Raw genomic sequence first — 20,616 nt, 5'->3', positions numbered from 1 at the left:
TAATGTGTCATTTAAGCATTCCACATTACCAAATGGGAATACATGAGACCACTCCTACACACCACCTATACTTAACTATTGGCTGAGATCTTGGTCTAATGAATGAGTATATGTAGTATACAAAATAACTCTTAATTCGTGCAACAGATTGTTACTGCTAAGTAACAATAACTGTATATAATTCCATTTAAAATTAACTGTATTACATGTAACCAGTAACAGCTGTAATAACTGTAGTTGTTAATTAACAATTAACAACTTAATTCTCATATAGAATTGACTATATTAAAAGTCTCTTCCAGGCTACAAAAATTTGGTGAATTCCTGCCCTTTCCATTTCAACTTACATAAAAGGGCAAAAAGCTTTAAAATCTGCTAAAGGTTCCAAGTTTACTTAACTATGGTTCTACTAAAAAAGTAAGCCATATCTAAGGCTTACCATTATCAATATCTAGAACAGTATGTAGAATATAGACATAATTAGGAATTTTCATCAAACTGAATAAAGTTTTGAAATTGCTAGTATGGCAATTAATACTTTTCCTAAAAAAGCAATGTTTACTTTAGTATTAAATTTTTGAAATACATTATAGCAAAGATTCTCTATTTTTCTCTGCTCAAACCTGAAGATATATTACACCTACCAGTAACATTCAATCATGAACACCTACCAGTAATATACAATTACTATGGCAATAATTCTCAAAAGAGGCATCTGCATTTAAGAATTATTAACTACTTTCTATGTAAGGCTTTTGATAATCCTGTGTGATCTCAGAGAAGCTTAGTTTTCTAAAACGGACAAAGGAGGAATATCAGTAAACTCCTACCTGTTCAGGCATAGCTCCATGTTCAATTCCAGTCTTCAATAATCTGTAGCAATTACCAAATAGATCCCATTTTGTGAGATCATGAGCACTAAAATAAACAAAAATGCATTAACTTTCTTCTAAGAGTAGATGAAAATTGAAATTTGAGCTCAGTTTGAATAGGCAGAAGTATAAATTAACTTTATTTTCTTACAGAAGCAAAAAAGATGGATAAAGAAATGGTCTAGTATTCAAACTTAGAAAAGAAGAAAGAAGTAAATAGGGTGGAAGTAGGGAAGAAAGGAAGGAAAGAAAAAGGGAAAAGGGAAAGAGGGACAAGGACAAGGGGGGATAGAGGAGACAGAATATATAAGTGGATATTAGGAATTAATTGAAAGAAACCAAACAATAAAAATTCACACTATTCACACTACTACAAGGTCAACCTAAGCTTGTATTCCATTTCATTCTTCCTAGTATATTTTTAAAAATATTTTAACAAATTCATTCATAATTCTAAAATATAAAAATACACATGTACTTTTAAAAGAGATTTGTATTCATAAGATGGAGATAAAGAAACACCAAATTAGGGGAAAGGAAATATGGCAAAGCTTGAAAACTTTAGTGTAGCTATAGGCTTCTTAAATGAAATAATACATTTTATTTTCTCATGAGTTCTACTACTAAAAATATGAGATCAATGGATGTTAACTTTGAGTTTGAAATGTCAAAAGATTTTTAAAAATAGAGGAGTTTTGACATTAGTTGTCAACTTTGATTTTGAAATGTCAAAATATTTTTAAAACTAAGTTTATTTCTCCACAGAAGTCTAAAAAATGTACTTGTGTAAAAAGGAAATCTAAAAGTCTTAGATGTTAGACACTGCTTTTAAAATCTTAAGTGTTCATTAATGTAAGGGCTACACTTAAACATTCTTTAGTCAACAAAGATCTCTATTTTCCTTTCTTTATGGAGCAAACATACCTCATTAACAAGGGACATGTAAACTACAATTTGAAAATGACACTGAGATCATTAATCTGAGCCTTTTTACCTTATTCAAATCTAGCTATTCTGTCTACATAGTAAGAACACAATAATAAGTAGACAAGCAAGAAAAATTTAGGGGAAAAAAACTCATGGAAATAATTTTCATGGCTTCCCCCCAATTTTTTTCTTAATTTCTAAAAGCTGTCAGCTGGAAATTCTATCTATAAAACTCTAGCTTATGGCGCACCTAGGTGACTCAGTCAGTTAAGTGTCCAACTTCAGCTTAGGTAATGATCTCCCGGTTTATGAGTTTGAGCCCTCTGTTAGGCTCTAGGCTGACAGCTCAGAGCCTGGAGCCTGCTTCAGATTCTGTGCCTCTGTCTCTCTCTGCTCTTCCCCAACTCACACTCTGTCTCTCAAAAATTAGTATTAAAATTTTTTTTACAGTGTGCATCTGTTATACCTGAATGAGAAATCTTATTAATAACAAACAATAATTTATAGGAAGAAAATCTGAATAATAATAAAAAAAATCGTATTTTGGTATTTGTCTAAAATTATCCATTGTTATACAGATGTTAAATATTATGAAAACAGTCTATTTTATGTTGACTGATAGAGGTTATTGACCAAATCTAAATAAAATTACATACTTATGAAAAGAGGTTAACCGCTTTAATGTAGAAAGCACATTGTAAATATCATCATCATCAGCTTCTTCTCCCTATAAATAAAAAAGATATCATTTGATTACCATAACTTTACTTACCCTCAAATTCACATGAAAGTCTATTAATAATGCCTAAATGAATTCTTTTTTATTATATAGAGAGTACATATTCACTGTTGGTAAAAAACAAAGCACAAATAAGCAAAAAAACCAAAATATAAAAAACACCCATAATTGTAATACCCAGAGATATCCATTTTTGCATTTTAAACAATGTCATAAATGTTAACTTTGTACATTTTTCTGATTAATACTTTAGGATAAATTCACTAAAACTGCTGAGTGAAAAGGTGAAGAATTTAATGGTCATTTCAAAGATTTTACCTGTTACTTTTGTAGCTCAAATCATAATGAAAAATCAAAAATGGTTGGAAAAATTTAAAACTTAAAATTAAAAATTGGAAAAATTGGTTACATGGACTAAAAAGAACATCCTATCAGTCTGGCCATCAGAGCACAGAAATCTGTAGGGGTTCCAAATTGCTTTTCACTGATTAGAGGGAGAGGGCAAGAAACGGGAATCACAAAAATAATTATAAAAATAACCAGTTGGAGAGGTACCTGGGTGGCTCAGCTGGTTAAGTGTGTGACTCTTGATTTTAGCTCAGGTCATGATCTCACAGTTTCTGGGATCGAGTCCCATGTTGGGGCTTCAGATCCTCTGTTCTCCCTCTCTCCTGCCCCTCCTCTGCTCATGCTTACTCTCTTTCAACAATAAAATAAACATTAAAAAAAAAATAAGAACCAGCTGGAGAGGTTTGCTGCTATCCTGGGCACACCACTGGTTAGTGGCTATTCCTTACAAATACACTTAATTTTTATGTTCTGTTCATTAGCACATTATAAAAATAACATTAAAATGTAATTTAGGTTACAGGAATAAAAAATGAAAAGATGAATTAAGAAAAGTCAGACTTTAAAAAGGTTTTTCTTAAAAGAGAAAAAATTTACCTTTTCTGAAATAGGTGTTTAAAATAAAGTATAACCAAGGTTAATCCTTACAGGATGAACAGCTGCAACAATAAATAATGCTAAGATCTGAAAGAGGTCGAAAATTCCACTAGATTTTATTTAAAATGGAAAAAATTTACATATTCAACAACTCTGAATAATTATTAGCCAAAATTATCACATTCACTTTAAAACATACCTCTTGCAGTAGATCTTCCACAGAATGATTGAATCGATCTACAAACTCGTCAATTAGCTGACTTCGAGCTATGTCAACTCTGTTCTGGATGGTATACTCTTCACTGCATAAGATGCTGTAGGTTTTACTGCAGGCTTCTAGAACATCTGATTCTACATGTTTCTCCACCACAAACTTAATCTGTTTTAATAAAGCATCCAGATGCTGAGAAGGAAAAAAAGAAAAACTGTGATATTTAGATTAATAAAAATAAGCATCTGTCAAATTCTAAGTCTATATATTATATGAAAATGAAATAATCAGGTTAATTAAACTGACTATAATAGAATTTCAATTTCATAGTGTCTTACCTTTTCCATTCTACCTGTGCTATAAATTTCTAGATCAAAATACTGTGGGATTTGTAGCAAGTTTGCTACCTTCTCTGCATCTGCAGAATACTAGAAGGAGGAAATCAAAGAAAAAAGTAATTACTTTAATAGTTCAGTATAATAAGCAAACAGTGGAATATTATCACAGAAATGTAAATGAAACTATACCTTTGATAGCAACATAGGAAGTGTGATAATAAAATGCTCAGTCAATTTGTTTCTATCATCAATTTGAGTTTTTCTTTCTTTGGCAGTTAGCACCTAGAATAAATTTAAATGGGCAAAGAACAGAATGTCACATACTAATTTATAAACCTAGAATGTTACATAGAACAAGAAAGTACTGGCAGATAATGTACCTGAGAATTTTCAGAGGAGCTTAATAAACTAATTACTAAAACAATTATCTCTAGTTTTATGTTTATTTCTAGTTAACATACAGTATTACTTTATAAAATAACTTAAGAATCTCTCAGGTTTAGATAAATTACTACTTGTTTAGATTAAATAAAAACAAAAATAAACACTTCTATAAAACCAATTATCAATATAAAAATATTGGAACTAATGGTGAAACAATTTTTCCAGTGTTTTAACCCCAATATGTTAACAGTAATCTCTTCTATGATAAATACACTTTTCTGAAAATACTTCAGAAAGTAATGCTTTTATACTATCAGCAGCTAATAAATCCGACTTATTCTTAACATATATACTAACAATGTCTGTGGACTCATTTTAGTCCTTCTAAATTCATAAAACTGTTAGGCAATAATCAAGACATAAGGGTATAACCTGTGGTCAGTGATCAAACTCAAGCTGATAATGCCCATCATCTTATTCTGTATCCAATTAGTTAAACAGGAAGAGGTTCCAAAAATAAAATATTAAAATGCAAGCTCAGTTAAGATAATCATTTCCCCAAGGCATTCTGCATTTTGTATTTATGTTGAGGAACTTAGCATCACAATGTTGAATGGCATTACAGAACAGAAGCCTTCCAATATAAATTACAACTTTATAAATGTAAACCATAATTTAAAAAAATTAATACAGCTTTTATTGTATCTTCAAAATACCACAAGTAAGTCTGAGAAATCATATGGCATCTTGCTGTTTCTGTAGCTGGGACATCTTTTGTTGGAGAGTGAGAGAGTTGAGAGAGGTGCAGAGGGAAAGGAGAGAGAGAATCTTAAGCATTAAGTTGGATGCCTGGGATGTCTAAATGGATCAGTAGGTTAACCATCCTTAAGCATGCAGGCTCAGGTCATGATCTCATGGTTCTTGAGATCAAGCCCCACATCAGGCTCTACACTGACAAAATAAACAAACAAACTAGGGGGAAACAAAAGAGTCGACTCTTGACCGACTGAACCACCCAGGAACCCCTGGACAACTTAGATCTTATTCATCCGGCTGCTGAACTATTCCTTTTCAGAAACAGACACCATTCCAACATTTTCTGCTATTACTTTTAACTACTGTGGCTTTCCAAATCAAAGCAGCTGAGTTGGATACAAGTTCACTGTCATTTCCTTAAAGAATTAACTCATCTTTCTGGGCTTGAGATACTGAACAGCAACACCCTGGCCTCATCTGAACCTTGAGGATACATTTTTTGGACTTCAACAAGAGAACCAATGTCCTGAATAACAATGTTGTTGGGGAAGTGAGCATTACATAGACCTCGCCTTGTAATGAAAGCCCAGTGTAACGCCTTTGATTATGTTCTATACATGACTACAGATAGTCTGAACAATAGCCATTTCATTTGCCCACCACTTGTCAAATTGGAGACTCTTCGTTTTCTTTCCAAGGAGACTGAGTTTTACACTGATGTGACTGAAGTCTCTTTGTAGGGTTCATCTGGGATTCTTCACAATAAAAGTACATCCCTTCAGAGTGATGTCAACATTTTTTGGAATGTCGATAGTCTGATTGCTGAGAATGGTCTTCATTCTCACAGATGTTTGAGAATATGAAAGAATAGGGCCTCCTATCTGATTCTTCTTCCAGAAACTTAATATTGTTTTTTCTACTTCTTTAAAATACAAAACAGGGCGTCTGGGTGGCTCAGTTGGTTAAGCATCTGGCTTCGGCTCAAGTCATGATCTCACAGTTCGTGGGTTTGAGCCCTGAGTCAGGCTCTGTGCTGACAGCTAGCTCAGAGCCTGGAGCCTGCTTCAGATTTCTGTGTCTCCCTATCTCTCTGACCTTCCCCTGCTTGCGCTGTCTCTGTCTCTCAAAAATAAATAAAAAATCATAATTAAAAAAAAAAACAGAACGATCACTTTGGAATGATTTACCAAATGCTGTGTTTAGTTATATACAAAGTAATAAAAAGGACTACATATAAAGTGGAATATACATCTAGGAATGTATTCAGGGTATTGAGAAGTCATGAAATTCATTTGACAAAGTATCAAAGGCCTAAGAATATTGATTTTAGGGAAAAAGGTGTCTTTGATTAGGTGATCATCATGTTAGGCATTCTACATGCATGAACTCAGTTAATCCTCATAGTATCTCTGTTGGGATGGTGAAAATGGACTACTATCTATGAAGGAAAAATTTGCCAGTATCTAACAACACTGTATACATATTTTCCCTCTGATCTAATGATCTCACTTTTAAGCAATCTACCGACCAAAACACATGGTACAAGGATGAAATGACATAAGATTATTCACTACACACTATTTCTAATAGTAAAAGACTGGCAACAACCCAAAAGACTCTCAGTGGTGTACCCACATAATGATACTATGTAGCCATAAGAAAATAAAGATCTTCAAATACAGTTATGGAGTGATATCTAGGATATACTGTTAAATAAAAATGTAAGATACAGAGCACTGTACAAAATATACTATCTTTTGAGGGAAAGTGAGAGGGAGGAGGATGGAGTAGATGCATTTACCTATACTTGTAAAATGAAACATTGGAAGGATAATCTGAAAATAAATAAAAATGGTTATTGGTAGGAAGAGGATTGTAGAGGGAGAAACGTGTATGAAAGACTTCTCTGAATGTAAATGTTTTTAAATTAAAAAATCTTTTAAACTTAAATATAAGTTAGCATAGAGTGCAATAATGGTTTGAGAAGTATATTCTAGTGATTCATTCATTCCCTATGTATAACACTCAGTGCTCATCGCAACACGTGTCTTCCTTAATGCCCCTTACCCATTTAGCCCATTCTCCCACCCACAACCCCACCAGCAACGCTTAGTTTGTTTTCTATATTTAAGAATGTCTTATATTTAGTTTCACTCCCTGTTTTTATATTATTTTTGCTTCTTTTCCCTTATGTTCATCTGTTTTTATGTTAAATTCCACATGAGTGAAGTCATATGATATTTGTCTTTCTCTGACTAATTTCGCTTAGAATAGTAGCCTCTAGTTCCATTCATGTTGTTGCAAATACAAGATTTCATTCTTTCTGACTGCCAAGTAATACTCCTCTGAATGTCTATTTTTACATGGCTTTGATCTCTTAACTATGTAAATGTTTTACATATTTCCAAAAAATAAAAATGAGAAAATACACATAAAAATCAAAGAGGGAAAAACCTTATGTTAAATTTAAGTCATAAATATCAACATAAATGTGTAATTTAAGTATATATGGATATACACAGAGAAATATATACATATATTTTTTAGCTCTTTATACTCAAAGTGCCTATCAGGAATAATAATCAACCGACAATGAGTACTCTCCGTGACAAGATTTTAACTTTAAATATTACTCTATTAAAAGGAATCAGGGCTTCTTGGAGATTCCTGTGCTGGAGCAATGTAACAATCAGCCTTCAAAGTAACATCCAGTAACTCCTGCTTCCTGGTATTCATGCCCTTGTACTCTCTTCCCACATTGACTAAGACTGACATGTGTAATCAATAGGAGACTGTGGAAATGATGTTGTATGACTTTTGAGAACTAGATCATAAAAGACACAGAAGTCTACCTTACTCTCCTTTGGATCATTCATTCTGCTTTATTCTCTCTTATCATTCATTCAGGGGGCAGAGGGAGGTGGCAGCAACCACGTCAAGGAAGCACTCAGACAGTCCTACTGAGACGTCCACATGGTGAAGATCTTAAGCCTCCCACTAACAATCACCACTAACTTGTCAGTCGTGTAAGTTAAGCCATTACAGAAGTAGTAAAATACAATCAAATCTTCAGAGGCTAAAGCCCTGGCTAACATCTTCAATGCAAACCTATGAAACCTAAGCCAAAAAACAGCTAAGGCATTCTTAAGTTTCTGACCCCAGAAACTGAATGAGATAATAAAGCCTTATTGTTTTAAGTCTCTAAGTTTTAAAGTAATTTTTTACATAGCATTAGAAAACTAACATAAAAGGTAATGGCAGAAAGTGAACTTTGTGAGAAAGCAAGCAAGAAGGCACTCAAAAAATGATTAAGATAAGTCAAAAGGGTAAGAAATGTTTAGCCTGAAAGGGCTCAAAGTTGGAACAACACAAAGTTTTTACAACTTTTATTTTGGAAAAAATTAAAAAAAAAATTTTTAATGTTTTATTTATTTTTGATACAGAGAGAGACAGAGCATGAGAGGGGGAGGGGCAGAGAGAGAAGGAGACACAGAACAGGAAGCAGGCTCCAGGCTCTGAGCTGTCAGCACAGAGCCCGATGCGGGGCTCGAACCCACGAGCGTGAGATCTGACCTGAGCCGAAGTCGGAGGCTCAACCGACTGAGCCACCCAGGCGCCCCCGGAAAAAATTTTTAAATACTCATTCTAAAAATAAGTGAGTAAATCAATCAATCAACCACTCTGTTATTATTACTTCAGTAATTCCCTAAAGTTTATAATTTCCTGTAGCATTTTTAAGGCAAATTCTTGGTATATCATTTCACTTCACTCATAAATATTTTAATGTATATTTTTAACAGATGAAGACTTAAGAATAATAAAACTTGCCATCTCCAACAAAATTAGACAGTAACTCCTCAGTAACTTTGCATACCCAGTCCACAGTTTTCTCAATTTCTACTTTTGTATTTCTGCACATTTATATTTAATGTAAGCTTTGATATGGTTGCAATTTTGTCAGTCATTTTGCTATCTATATATCTCATCTTTTTTTGTGTGTATCCCTTCTTTACTACCTTTTTCAGAGTTAAACATTTTTTAGTATACTACTATATACGTTATAATTTCTTTTATTTTGCTTTCTTTTTCAGTTATCAGTAGTTGCTCTAGAGATTATATCTCTTTATTTTCCAATAATCATCTTTAGACTAATAACTGAGTTACAGCAAAACACAGCAATTTTGCTCTAAGAGAATTCCATTTCCTTTGCCTCTATTATGTATGTTATTATATTTATGTTACTGCTGTCACATATATCTGTATACCTTATCTTAATACTTTTATGCTATAATTATTGCTTTATTAATCTCATGTCCCTTTAAAGAAATTAAGAAAAAAAAGAAATGATATATCAATATACATGGCCTTTTATATCCACCCACACAGTTACTATTCTGGTACTCTTCATTCTTTCCTATGGTTCAGAATTAATATCCAGTATTACTCTTTATAACCTAGAGGACTTCTTTTAGTATTTCTTCTGAGGCAGGTCTACCAGTAACATGTCTCTAAATATCTGGGGATCTTATCAGGGGATGTTTTTAATTCACTTTCATATTTGAAAGGTAATTTTACTGGATTTAGAATTCTTGGTTGGCAATTTTTTTCAAGTAAATATTTCCTTCTGTCTTCTGGGCTCCACAATTTCTGATAAATAATTGGTAATCTCATTACAATTGTTCTCTACATGACAAGCTTTTCTCTTGTTGCTTTCAAGATTTTTTTGGTCTTTGGCTTTCGAGAGTGACTATTCTGTCCAGAGATGAATCTTTTGTGTTTACACTACTTGAGTTTTGTTACGCTTCTTTATCTGTGGATTAATATTTTTCATCAAATATGGGATGTTGGCAATTATTTTTTTAAAAGTTTTTCTTTCCTGTCTCTTTCTCTCACTCTTTCTGGAATTATACAAATCGGATGCATTTAATATTGTTTCACCTATTTCTCAGGCTCCATTCATTTTTCTTTAATCTTCTTTCCTCTCTGTTCTTCAGAATGATTAATATTTATTAATCTAGGTCCATGTAGGATTATTTCTTGTCATCTCAAATTTGGTGCTAAACCCAAATAATTAATTTCAAATGTCACTGTACTTTTCAACTCTAGAATTTCTATTAAGTTTTTCATTTATTAAGATTTCTTATTTCTGTTATATTTTCCTATAATTAATTTTTGAACAGATTTTCAATTTTTTCAACATATTTTCTGAAGTATTCGCTAAATCCCAAAATCAGGCTTACTGAGAAGCCACTTCTATTGTTTCTTTTTTTCTCCCAGAGTATAGTCACATTTTACTATGTCTTTCCATGGTTGTAATTTTTCCTTGAAGAGTCAATATTTTTAGGTAATACAGTAAAGCAATTACTGATTTTTAACTGCTTTTTTTAAGTTTCATTAGTTAAAAATGTAATCTTGAACGTGAACTGTATATATAATCTGTGTCTCCCATGATGTGTGTGACCTCTGCTTAGAATTTTTATTTTTATTTTTGTTTTGAAGCCTGTTTCCTAGGAGTCTTCAGTGTTTCAATAGATTACTGGCCAATCAATGATCTGGACAGAGTCTGTGCTTAAATACTTCCAATCTAGAAGGCTTCTCCCCTCTGAGACCTGGGTTAGAAAGTATATTAAAAAATCAGCCAGTTATTCAAGAAACAAGGGTTGGTGAGGCTGTGGAGAAAAAGGAACACTCCTGCACTGCTGGTCAGAACGCAAACTGGTGCAGCCGCTGGGGAAAACAGTATGGAAGTTCTTCAAAAAGTTAAAAATAGAACTGTTCCACAATCTAGTAATTGTAATACTGGGTAAAATGAAAAAAATACAGAAACTAATTGAAGGAAGTAAATGCAATTCTATGTTTATTGCAGTATTATTAAAATAGTCAAATTATGGAAACAGCCCAGTGTCCACTGGTAGATGAATGGATAAAGAAGATATGGTGTGTGTACACACACACACACACACACACACACACACACACACTCACAGGAATGAAATCCTGCCATTTGCAATGACATGAATGGAACAAGAGAGTATGATGCTAAGTGAAATAAGTCAAGACAAAGACAAATAGCATATGATCTTATACACAGACTTTAAGAAACAAATGAGCAAAAGGAAAGAAAAAGACACACACACAAACTGAGAAATAGTCTCTTAACTAGAAAAGAAACTGATTGTTACCAGAGGGGAGGTGAGTGGGGCCTTTGGGGATTAAAGAGTACACTTATCATCATGAGCACCGAGTAATGTACAGAATTCTTAAATCACTGTTATTATACATACGAAACTAACAGAACACTGTATTTTAACTATACTAGAATTAAAATAAAAAGCTTAACAAAAAAATTTAAAAAAGAAAAAAAAATGAAGTTCACCTAGTATCTAAGTTTGCTTTGACTTTTATTTTCCATTGGATTTTCTCAGGTTTCTCAGTCAGCCAGTGACGTATGGGGAGCTCATCTCATCCTTTTATAACTTTCTCATTTCCAGGATTTTTTTAGATTCTTGGCTGCTCCGCTGTTCTTCCCATCTGGGACCACAACCTCTGAATATCACAGCTGTGGGTTTTCCTTGTTTGTTCCTACCATGTTTGCCATTTTTAGTTCACAAAGCTCTGGACTTAGGCCATTTGAACCATATTGAGTCTGCCCCTCTGAGAGCAAAGCTGCTGGTGTTTGCAGACAGCACCACTCTGGTAACAACTACATCAACTGTGTGGACGGATATGTGTGCATTAAAATTCCTGGCAAGAAGGTAGTAAACTCCTGTCGGTTTTACCTGAAGCTTTAGCAGTTTTTCAAAAACAAATGTTTCTCAATTTGCTTTTTACCTCTGGTGAATTTCCAGAGCTCTTTGGTAAGGTTTTTTGACAATTTTGCAGTTTCGTTTTTTTCTTCTTTTTTCTGTGCAGAGAAGAATTATCTACCTCTGTACACCACAAAAGCTGGTTTTACATCAATGACTATCTCAATTCATCTTTATAACCAATAAAACTTGTATTATTAGCTCCATATTAATAAGGGAATTTATACACAAAGAAAATAACCAACTATCCAAAGATTAAATAGTTGCTAAATAGAAGAGTAAAACTAGGCAGTTTGCTTTCAGAGCCTTTCTGCATTTTTAACAGATATGAATGTGAAAATTATTAAAGCACTAGAATAGAAGCAGGTACAGGTGCTTTGGGAATATGGAAGTAAAGAATCTATTTTTGAAACCTACGTGCAGTAGACAGGATATAAAGACAAAGGACCACAGCATGTATCCTTTACAGAAATTTCATGTTTTTATGAATACATACACTGGCAAAATTTTTTTGCAAAATTTTCAAGTATTTAAGACAGTTAATTACATTTAGTCTTTTTGTAGATTTCTCGCTAGTTTAACTTACTCTCTTGCCAGTACCCCTTCCCACTGGAGGATGTGCCTCAGCAGCTTGACGAATTGTACAAACCATTAGCTCTATAAGAGCACTCTCTTGACGGTCAGACATTGCTGGAGTGAAACAAAAAGCGTTAGTATGAGTAGATAGTTTTACAATAACCATGTATTAAAGAGAACACACAGTTATAAAAAACTGCAAACATATACTATTACTGGTTATTAAAGACTGAAGTTCTATAGTTTTTTTTTAAAAAGTAATATGTGCTTATTGTAAGTCAAACACGAAAGAGACATTAGAAAGTAAAGAAAGATAAAGAAAGTAAAGAGGACACTGTCATCTTAGACCATATTCCTGAATTAGGCAATGCCAAAATTTTACTGTATTTCCTTCTGTTCATTTTAAAGCTCATGCAATAGGATGTCATTTTCTAAATAACAAGTGTGCTATATATATTTTTAAAAAATAACAATAGATTTTGAATTATCTTTCAAGTCACTACATACACATATGAATAATTTTCTTAAATAACTATGCTATTACATAATGAGTATTGCACAATTTAGTCAACCTTCTACCTTTTACTCAAATTGTTTCCAAATTTTTGTCACTATAAACAATGCAGTAATAAATATCATTAATACATATGCATTTACATAATGGATACTTTTGTTTCTGTAGAATAAATTCTGAGACAGAGTAATGGGTCAAAGGTTAAAGTAAATATAAGGTTATTTATTGAAATCCAAACCTTCAACTGCAATAATGTTTAGCTCCTCACATCCCTAGCCAGCACTAAATGTCATAAATCCCTGTAATTTCTGCCAACTTGAAAAATGGTATCTCACTGTTATTTTGCTTCTTCCTTTGTACTAATTAGTGAAATGTATTTTTTTTGTTTTATTGGCTTGCAACTTTTTTCTGAGATTTTTAGATTTATTTTTTGCCCATTTTTCTACTGTTATCCACCTTTTTTGAATTCTTGCATATAAGGAGTGGTAACTTTGTCTTTTGAATGAGGCAAACATTTTCTCCAAGTCTGTCCTTTTGATGTCAGATTCTTTATGGTATCTTTTGTTAGAATTTTTTTTTACAGAAAGTGTTAATTTTTACAAAGTCACCTCTGTACTGTTTCATGGCTGCTGGCTTTTTTTTTTTATCTTTCTAGTTTTAATGAGATACAATTAACATATAACACTGTACATGTTGTACAGCATAATGATCTAACATATAATGTGAAATGATTATCACAAAGTTAACTAACCTCCATTATCTTATATAGATACAAAAAGGCTTCTGGGTTTCTTGTATTGCTTTCAAAGATCTCCTTGTCCTAGAGATTAGTGAATATATTTTCTTTTATTCTTTAATTTAAAAAAAATGTTTATTTTTGAGAGGGGGAGAGAGAAAGAAAGAAAGAGAGGACAAGGGAGGGTCAGAGAGAGATGGGGACACAGAATCCAAAGCAGACTCCAGGTTCTGAGCTGTTAGCACAAAGCCTGAAATGGAGCTTGAACCTATCAACTGCAATATCATGACCTAAGTTGAAGTCAGATGCTCAAAAGAGTGAGCAATCCAGGAGCCCCTAAAAATGTATTTTCTAATTTATTTCCTTCTATCTCTCTAGCTTTTATATCTTTATTCCATTTAGAATTTATTTCTGCTGGTAGCATGAACTAAGGGCTTATTTATTCCTACACCAAATCAATAGCCAATCAGCCTCCACCACTGCTAAGTAAACTACTTTTCCCTGCATTTAAATGTCACATTTAAAAAATGTTTTAGGCTCTCATATATAGTTAGACAATTTCTGGATTCTCTAGGTTCACTAATTTATTTGTCTATTACAATCCCATCCTATTTTGATGAGAGCAGCTTTATGTTACACTTTAATATGTAACTTAATTCAACTAATCTGAACATTTAGTTGAACAAGATTCCCTTACCCAGTCCTTTCTCTAAATATTTTCTAATTTCTATAATGTTAATATAAATAATTAAGCACTGAAAAAGCATTTTTCATGTTTTATTTTTTAGAGAGAAAGAGTATGAGTAGGGGGTGGGCAGAGAGAGGGAGGGAGACACAGAAGGAGTCTCCAGGTTGTAAGCTGTCAGCACAGAGCCTGATACGGGGCTCAAACTTGTGAACTGCGAGATCATGACCTAAGCCGAAGTTTGACGCTTAAGTGACCGAGCCTAATTAAGCACTTTTTATGAGTAAGGCACTGTGAGTGAGGCACTATAAGTGAGTCGCATGTTATATCCTCAAAACAATTCTAAGCAATAAGAACAAATATCTTCACACTTTATAGTTAGGGAAAATGAGCCATGGAGAAGTTAAATAACTTTCAAAGTACTCAGGTCGTAGTGGAGTCAAGACATGAACTCAGTCTGATTCTGGGGTCTGTGCTCTTAAGCACCATGCTATGTGGCCTTTTAATAAAAATAAAATTATGTAAATTTTGAGATAATTTTGCTTAGTTCCTCCTCTCGAAGAACTTGCTTAAACCCACTGGAATTCAAACTAGTATTTAATTTTATTTTACTTTTTTATTTTAGAGAGAGAGAGAGAGTGAATGTGTGAGCATGCATGAGTGGGGGAGAGAAGCAGAGGGAGAGAAAGAGAATCCCAAGGACCTTCTATGCTCCATGTAGAGTCTGACATGGGGCTTGATCACATGACCCCAGGGTCATGACCAGAGGCAAAATCCAGAGTTGAATGCTCACTGACTGAGCCACTCAGGTGCTCCTTGCACTGGTATTTAAAAAAATTACATATTACACAGGAAGAACTGACATTTTTATAATATATTCAGTCAAGAATGTAACATAGCTCTTTATCTTATCTGATGTCAATTTAACAAAATGTTATGGTTTTCATCACAGTGATTTTGTACTTTTCTTGTTGAATTCATTCCTACATATTTTTAAAGATAGAAATTTGACACTCATTTGAATAGCTTAATTCTATCTGTCTGCTTCTCTTCCCCTGTCTCTGTATACTTATTTATGGCCAAAAGATATCGGTATTCTATATAAACTGACACAGGTATAAATTAAAAGAGATTAAGCTTTAGAAGTTAAATTGATTATTTAAAAAAATGGGTAATAGCAAAGAGAAGGCAAACACATTAAATCTTGCTTGTTGAGAGTGTTTGCTTATTTAATACATTCCGTCAAGGACAGAAATTACATGCTGTTTTTTTCCCCCCCAGGAAGTGTGTCTTGGGTTTTTCCCTTATTATTTTCTTTACTTTTTTTTTTCCTCTTCTTTTTTTGGTGGTGGGGGTGGTTATGTTTAAATGAAGTTGCTTTTACAGCACCAAAGACTTAATCATCCATTTCCTATAAAAAACGTAGCTACTTTTTTGCATGGACCTCAAGCATATTGTAGTATAGAGGTGGAATTTAAGGAAAGGTATTAAGCAGGCTGTGTTTTAGTTTATGGGCAAGTAATAAATTGTATCATTTATCTTGAATGTATCATAGATAAGCTGCTATATAACGATTGCCACTTCAGATAGCTGTGAAATTAGGTGATTAACTAGTTGTTACTTAACCTTCTAATTTCTGTATAAGTCTAATTACATGAAACAGAAGTGGGGGTTTTGATTTTCTGCTTTTCTGTTTGGAGTGTCATTGTAACTACTGTATTGTAAATGATGGAAAATAATTGCATATGTTAAAAAAAAGTATATTGTCTTTACTGAAGCAGATGTCTGGATATATCTAATAATTTGTTCTAGATTTTTACCACTGAATACATATTTATTAGGAAAGTTATCATTTTGACTTCATTGGAATAACTGAAATGAATCGTGGAAAAAATGCTAATTTTGTGGGCATTATTTTTTACAGCAATAAAATATATCAAATAATTTCAGAAAAAAAATCTCTCCTTTTTATTATGTACTAAAATCATCCTGTATAAGAATACGTATAAATATCTTAATTTAATCACTTTTTGGTTTTAACATTTTAAATGTCTTAGGAAAAACATATGAAGTTCAATCTATCTTAGGAAAGCCACATGATACAGTTCAGCTCTTCCATTTATACTCCTTAATCCAAAGCGTAACAATAGGAAAAAGCTATTTTTATGATTCTAGAATTCCATACTTTTTCCCATTTGGCTGCAGATAAAAGGAATGACAAGTCTATCTATGAACTAAATGTATTTTCTTTTACTTATGAAGAAATGTAGTTGTATAGAAAGTGAGGAGAGAGAACACCTTATCAAGTATGGGAACATTCCTTTACTCTATACAAAAATCCTCAGTGTTGAAGAATAACACAGCGTCCAATGCCATTAATTTTGTTAGTTTATAATTGTGAATCATCTATTTATACATGGTAAACTCAAAACAGTTAAAGTTTAATTGAAATCCCCTTTGAGATATGACAGCAAAGCCAAATAATAAAATTTGAAAGCAAAACAAGCCGTAAGTCACAGATAAGAGCCAACAGCCACAGTGATAGAAAGAAATGGGTTGTTGTTTGCACTATGAATTATCGGATAACTATACACCTTTCTAAACCTTCGGAAACCACTTTGTACATTATCTCCATTTCCTCACTAATCTTTTATTCATATCACCTTGAACTGTGGCTTCTTTCCCTGCCTACCACTGAAAAGAAAGGTTTAAAAGTCACCACAATCTAAATCATCACTAAAGCTACTAATTTTTGCAGTCTTTCTTCTCTTCTGTAATATATGTTAACCACAGGTCTCTTGAACATCCTCTTTATTGAGCTTCTATGGGGTATAGTAATTTCTTATCACCTTTTTTATACAGCTTGCTAGAGGCTCTTACTCTCTCGTGTTCTTCCTGCTTTTGTCCCCTATCAACAATCTTTAAAACTCAGCCATGGGCTCTTTTCTTTTTTTATAATTCATCCTCTTCTTCTATATTTTTATTATCATTTCCCAAAGAGACCACTGCGGCAGTTATCGACCTGATCTTCTGCCTATTCCAAACCATGTTTGCAAATACCACTTTTTTAAAAATATGAATTGGATCATATCACTCCCCTGTTTAAAATCCTTCCATGCCTCCCTATTACTTAAAATGAACTAAATAAATCTCCTTGCAAACTAAAATGTTCTATATTATCTGGCTTCTGCCTTTATCTCCTATTAAGTCACTGGTTCACTACACTCTAGCTATTGCAGCTCCTGGTACATAACAGTATCATTCATGCTTCAGATCCTCTGCAATTGCTATCTACCCTACCCTAGGAGGCTCTCTTTTGACACTTCCCATGGCTAGCCTCCTCATGCTTCAGATTCTTGACTTACAGGTAGCCTCCTCTGAGAATTCTTCCTTTAGGAATTCAATCTAAAGATGGATGTCTCCTAATATTATCATCCATTGCACTTACTGACTCCTGAAATTATTCTTTTACTTGGTTTTGATCTGCCTTCCCCACGAGAATGTAAGCTGACCTTGCTTAGTTCGGGGAGCTGACTTTGCTTCACCCTGAGGGTTTATAGTATACAGAAGGTGGTCAATTAATATTTTAAAATTATAAATAAATTAATGATTGTTGCTTTGAAGAAAACCATTTGTCCATATATACTTTATCCAGTACGTGGATCATAGAATTCTACTAGTAGAAATGACCACAGAAGATTATCTACACTAGATTTACTGGGATTTTCTTTTTTACAGACGAAGAAGCAGAGAATTGTTTCTCTCACTGAATTTGTTAAAGTCAGAGTAGATAAGGCCAATTAGCATCACTGTTTGGAAAGAACATTGGGGGATGAACACTCTCCTAGTGACCTGACTTGTTCAGGTACTCTACTGCAGGAGATGGTTCATTTTGTTCTTATATCCCAGAGGGTTGAACTACACAGAAAAAAAAAGTACAGGAAACAGAAGAGAGAATCAATAGTATACTATCTTATTTAATCCTCACACAAACTGTATAATATATGTAAAGAAAATAACTTTTTTTATAGTTTACTTATTTTTGAGATGGAGACAGAGCATGAGTGGGGGAGGGGCAGAGAGAGAGGGAGACACAGAATCTGAAACCAGCTCCAGGCTCTGAGCTGTTAGCACAGACCCGACTTGGGGCTTGAACCCACGAACTGTGAGATCATGACCTGAGCTGAAGTCGGACACTTAACCAACTGAGCCACCCAGGTGCCCCAGAAAATAACTTCTGTATTATGAAGAAAAAGAAGCTAAGAATCAGAAAAAATGAGGATATTAGTCACAAACGATAGAGGTAAAAAACAATGTATTTCTTTGATTTTGAAGTCCATGTTTAGTTCACTACAAGTGTCATTTACATCAAAGTATCTATATTCCAGGTCTGTTGTATATGGATTAAATAAAATCTCAGTTCTTTATAAAGTATTATGGGTTAGTTTAAAAACAAACCATTTGTAGGAAAAAGTATTTCTAGTTTTAAGGAACTCATATTCATTTATGCTTTTAGAATTAGAATATAAGCACTTTATTAAATATACATATCCATTATGCTGTTCATGTTAATTATGTAACATATAGTAAGATGCATACTTCAGAAACTGTCATACAACAATTATTCCTCCTTATTTCTTGAAGCTAGGTAAATTCTCTTAATACTTAAGAATAAAACAAAAGAGGGAGCCTGAGTGGCTCAGCTGGTTAAGCAGCAGACTTCAGCTCAGGTTATGACCTCGCAGTCTGTGAGTTCAAGCCCCAAGTCAGGCTCTGTGCTGACCTGGAGCCTCCATCAGATTCTGTGTCTCCCTCTCTTTCTGTTCCTCCTCTGCTTGCTCTCTGTCTCTCGCTCAATATAATAAATATTTAATATTAAAAAAGAAAGGGGGGATGCCTGTGGTCTATTTAAATTTTTATGTGTCAAAGGCATTTCCAAGTTCACACATAAATATAATAAAATTCTAGGTGCACATTTTTTTTACATTAAGTACATCAGTATTTTGGGTCTCAAATCAGCATAAAGAAAACTTTTTTGAGTATTACACAACACATGGATTTTTAAAAACTTGTGCAGCATGGTAGCAGTCTTAATCTAGAATGATGTTATAAACTATAGAGATATCCTTACTTGTTACAGGAAACAAACTGTTCTCTTTGCAAAAAGACACATAGTGTGCTTTGAAGTGATCTATAGAGGATGGTATGATTATTCATGGAAACCCAAAAGACTATGTTAATCAACTTGTCAAAATACTATACCTTCCTCTCCTTGAACAGGTTCTTCTAATAGCAACTCTGTCATACATTCCCAGTCTTTCAATAGTTCTTGAGAGCTCTCCCACAAACTGTCCACCAAGTAGGCTGCATGTTCATGTAACTAAAAATAACAAATCAACTGTGACTGAAGAACATTTAATGAAGAAACTACTAATAATATTTCAATTTAATAAACTGTTTTCTTCATAACTGAAATGGCTTAGTCATAATATTCCCAAGCGCCACTTAGAAAATAAATATATTTATATGCCATTGTAAATAATGGGGAAGCAATATGAAGACTTGATCAATTTTTGGTTTTTTTTTCAGTAATAGGGTTAAGGATCTCCTAGTCCAATGACATCATTTATAGATGAGGACACTGAAAATATAACTAGTTAACACAATTCCTGAAATTACAATTGGATCACAGTAACTTTTCATTATTCTTGGTTTATTTGTAACTAGCCTTTTTTTTTGTTTTTAAAGGAAATATATTCCTTTCTCCCAGAATTTCACTTGAAAATCTGGTATCAGCCATATGTTGTCACTCATAGGTCTAAGAAGAGAAACCTAGTAGGAGACCATGGGAATGGGAAAGAGGGGGGAAAGAGTTGGGGAGAAGGAGTGAGGCAAATCATGAGAGACTTTTGAATGCTGAGCACAAACTGAGGGCTGAAGAGGGAGGGGGGAAGGAAAAGGAGGATGATGGTCATAGAGAGGGGCACTTGTGGGGAAGAGCACTGGGTGTTCTATGGAAACCAACTTGGAAACTATATTAAAAAAAAAAAAATCCTGAAAAAAAATTTGGTATCAGAATTATTTACTTTATATCTGTACTCTTGGTCAAGGTCAAAATGTTATGTTA

At 33.4% G+C, this 20,616-nt stretch overlaps 1 protein-coding gene and 1 pseudogene across 4 annotated transcripts in view; both read right to left on the bottom strand.

The window, feature by feature from the left end:
- STAG1 (stromal antigen 1) overlaps positions 1-20,616 on the bottom strand; it is a 422,258-nt gene that overhangs the window by 81,393 nt on the left and 320,249 nt on the right. For all 4 annotated transcript variants that reach the window (XM_029940222.1, XM_029940221.1, XM_029940223.1 and 1 more), the window contains 7 exons: positions 19,752-19,869; positions 12,565-12,668; positions 4,222-4,314; positions 4,033-4,122; positions 3,683-3,886; positions 2,456-2,526; positions 831-918 (listed from right to left, as the gene is read on the bottom strand). In XM_029940222.1, the coding sequence (XP_029796082.1) occupies positions 831-918; positions 2,456-2,526; positions 3,683-3,886; positions 4,033-4,122; positions 4,222-4,314; positions 12,565-12,668; positions 19,752-19,869 (768 nt within the window). The remainder of the gene's footprint in view (positions 1-830; positions 919-2,455; positions 2,527-3,682; positions 3,887-4,032; positions 4,123-4,221; positions 4,315-12,564; positions 12,669-19,751; positions 19,870-20,616) is intronic.
- LOC115292243 lies at positions 5,458-6,061 on the bottom strand (annotated as a pseudogene).

Source organism: Suricata suricatta, chromosome 5, assembly GCF_006229205.1.
Source record: "Suricata suricatta isolate VVHF042 chromosome 5, meerkat_22Aug2017_6uvM2_HiC, whole genome shotgun sequence".
NCBI lineage: Eukaryota > Metazoa > Chordata > Mammalia > Carnivora > Herpestidae > Suricata > Suricata suricatta.
Note: the sequence above shows the minus strand (reverse complement) of the source record. Positions and strands in the feature narration are given on the sequence as shown.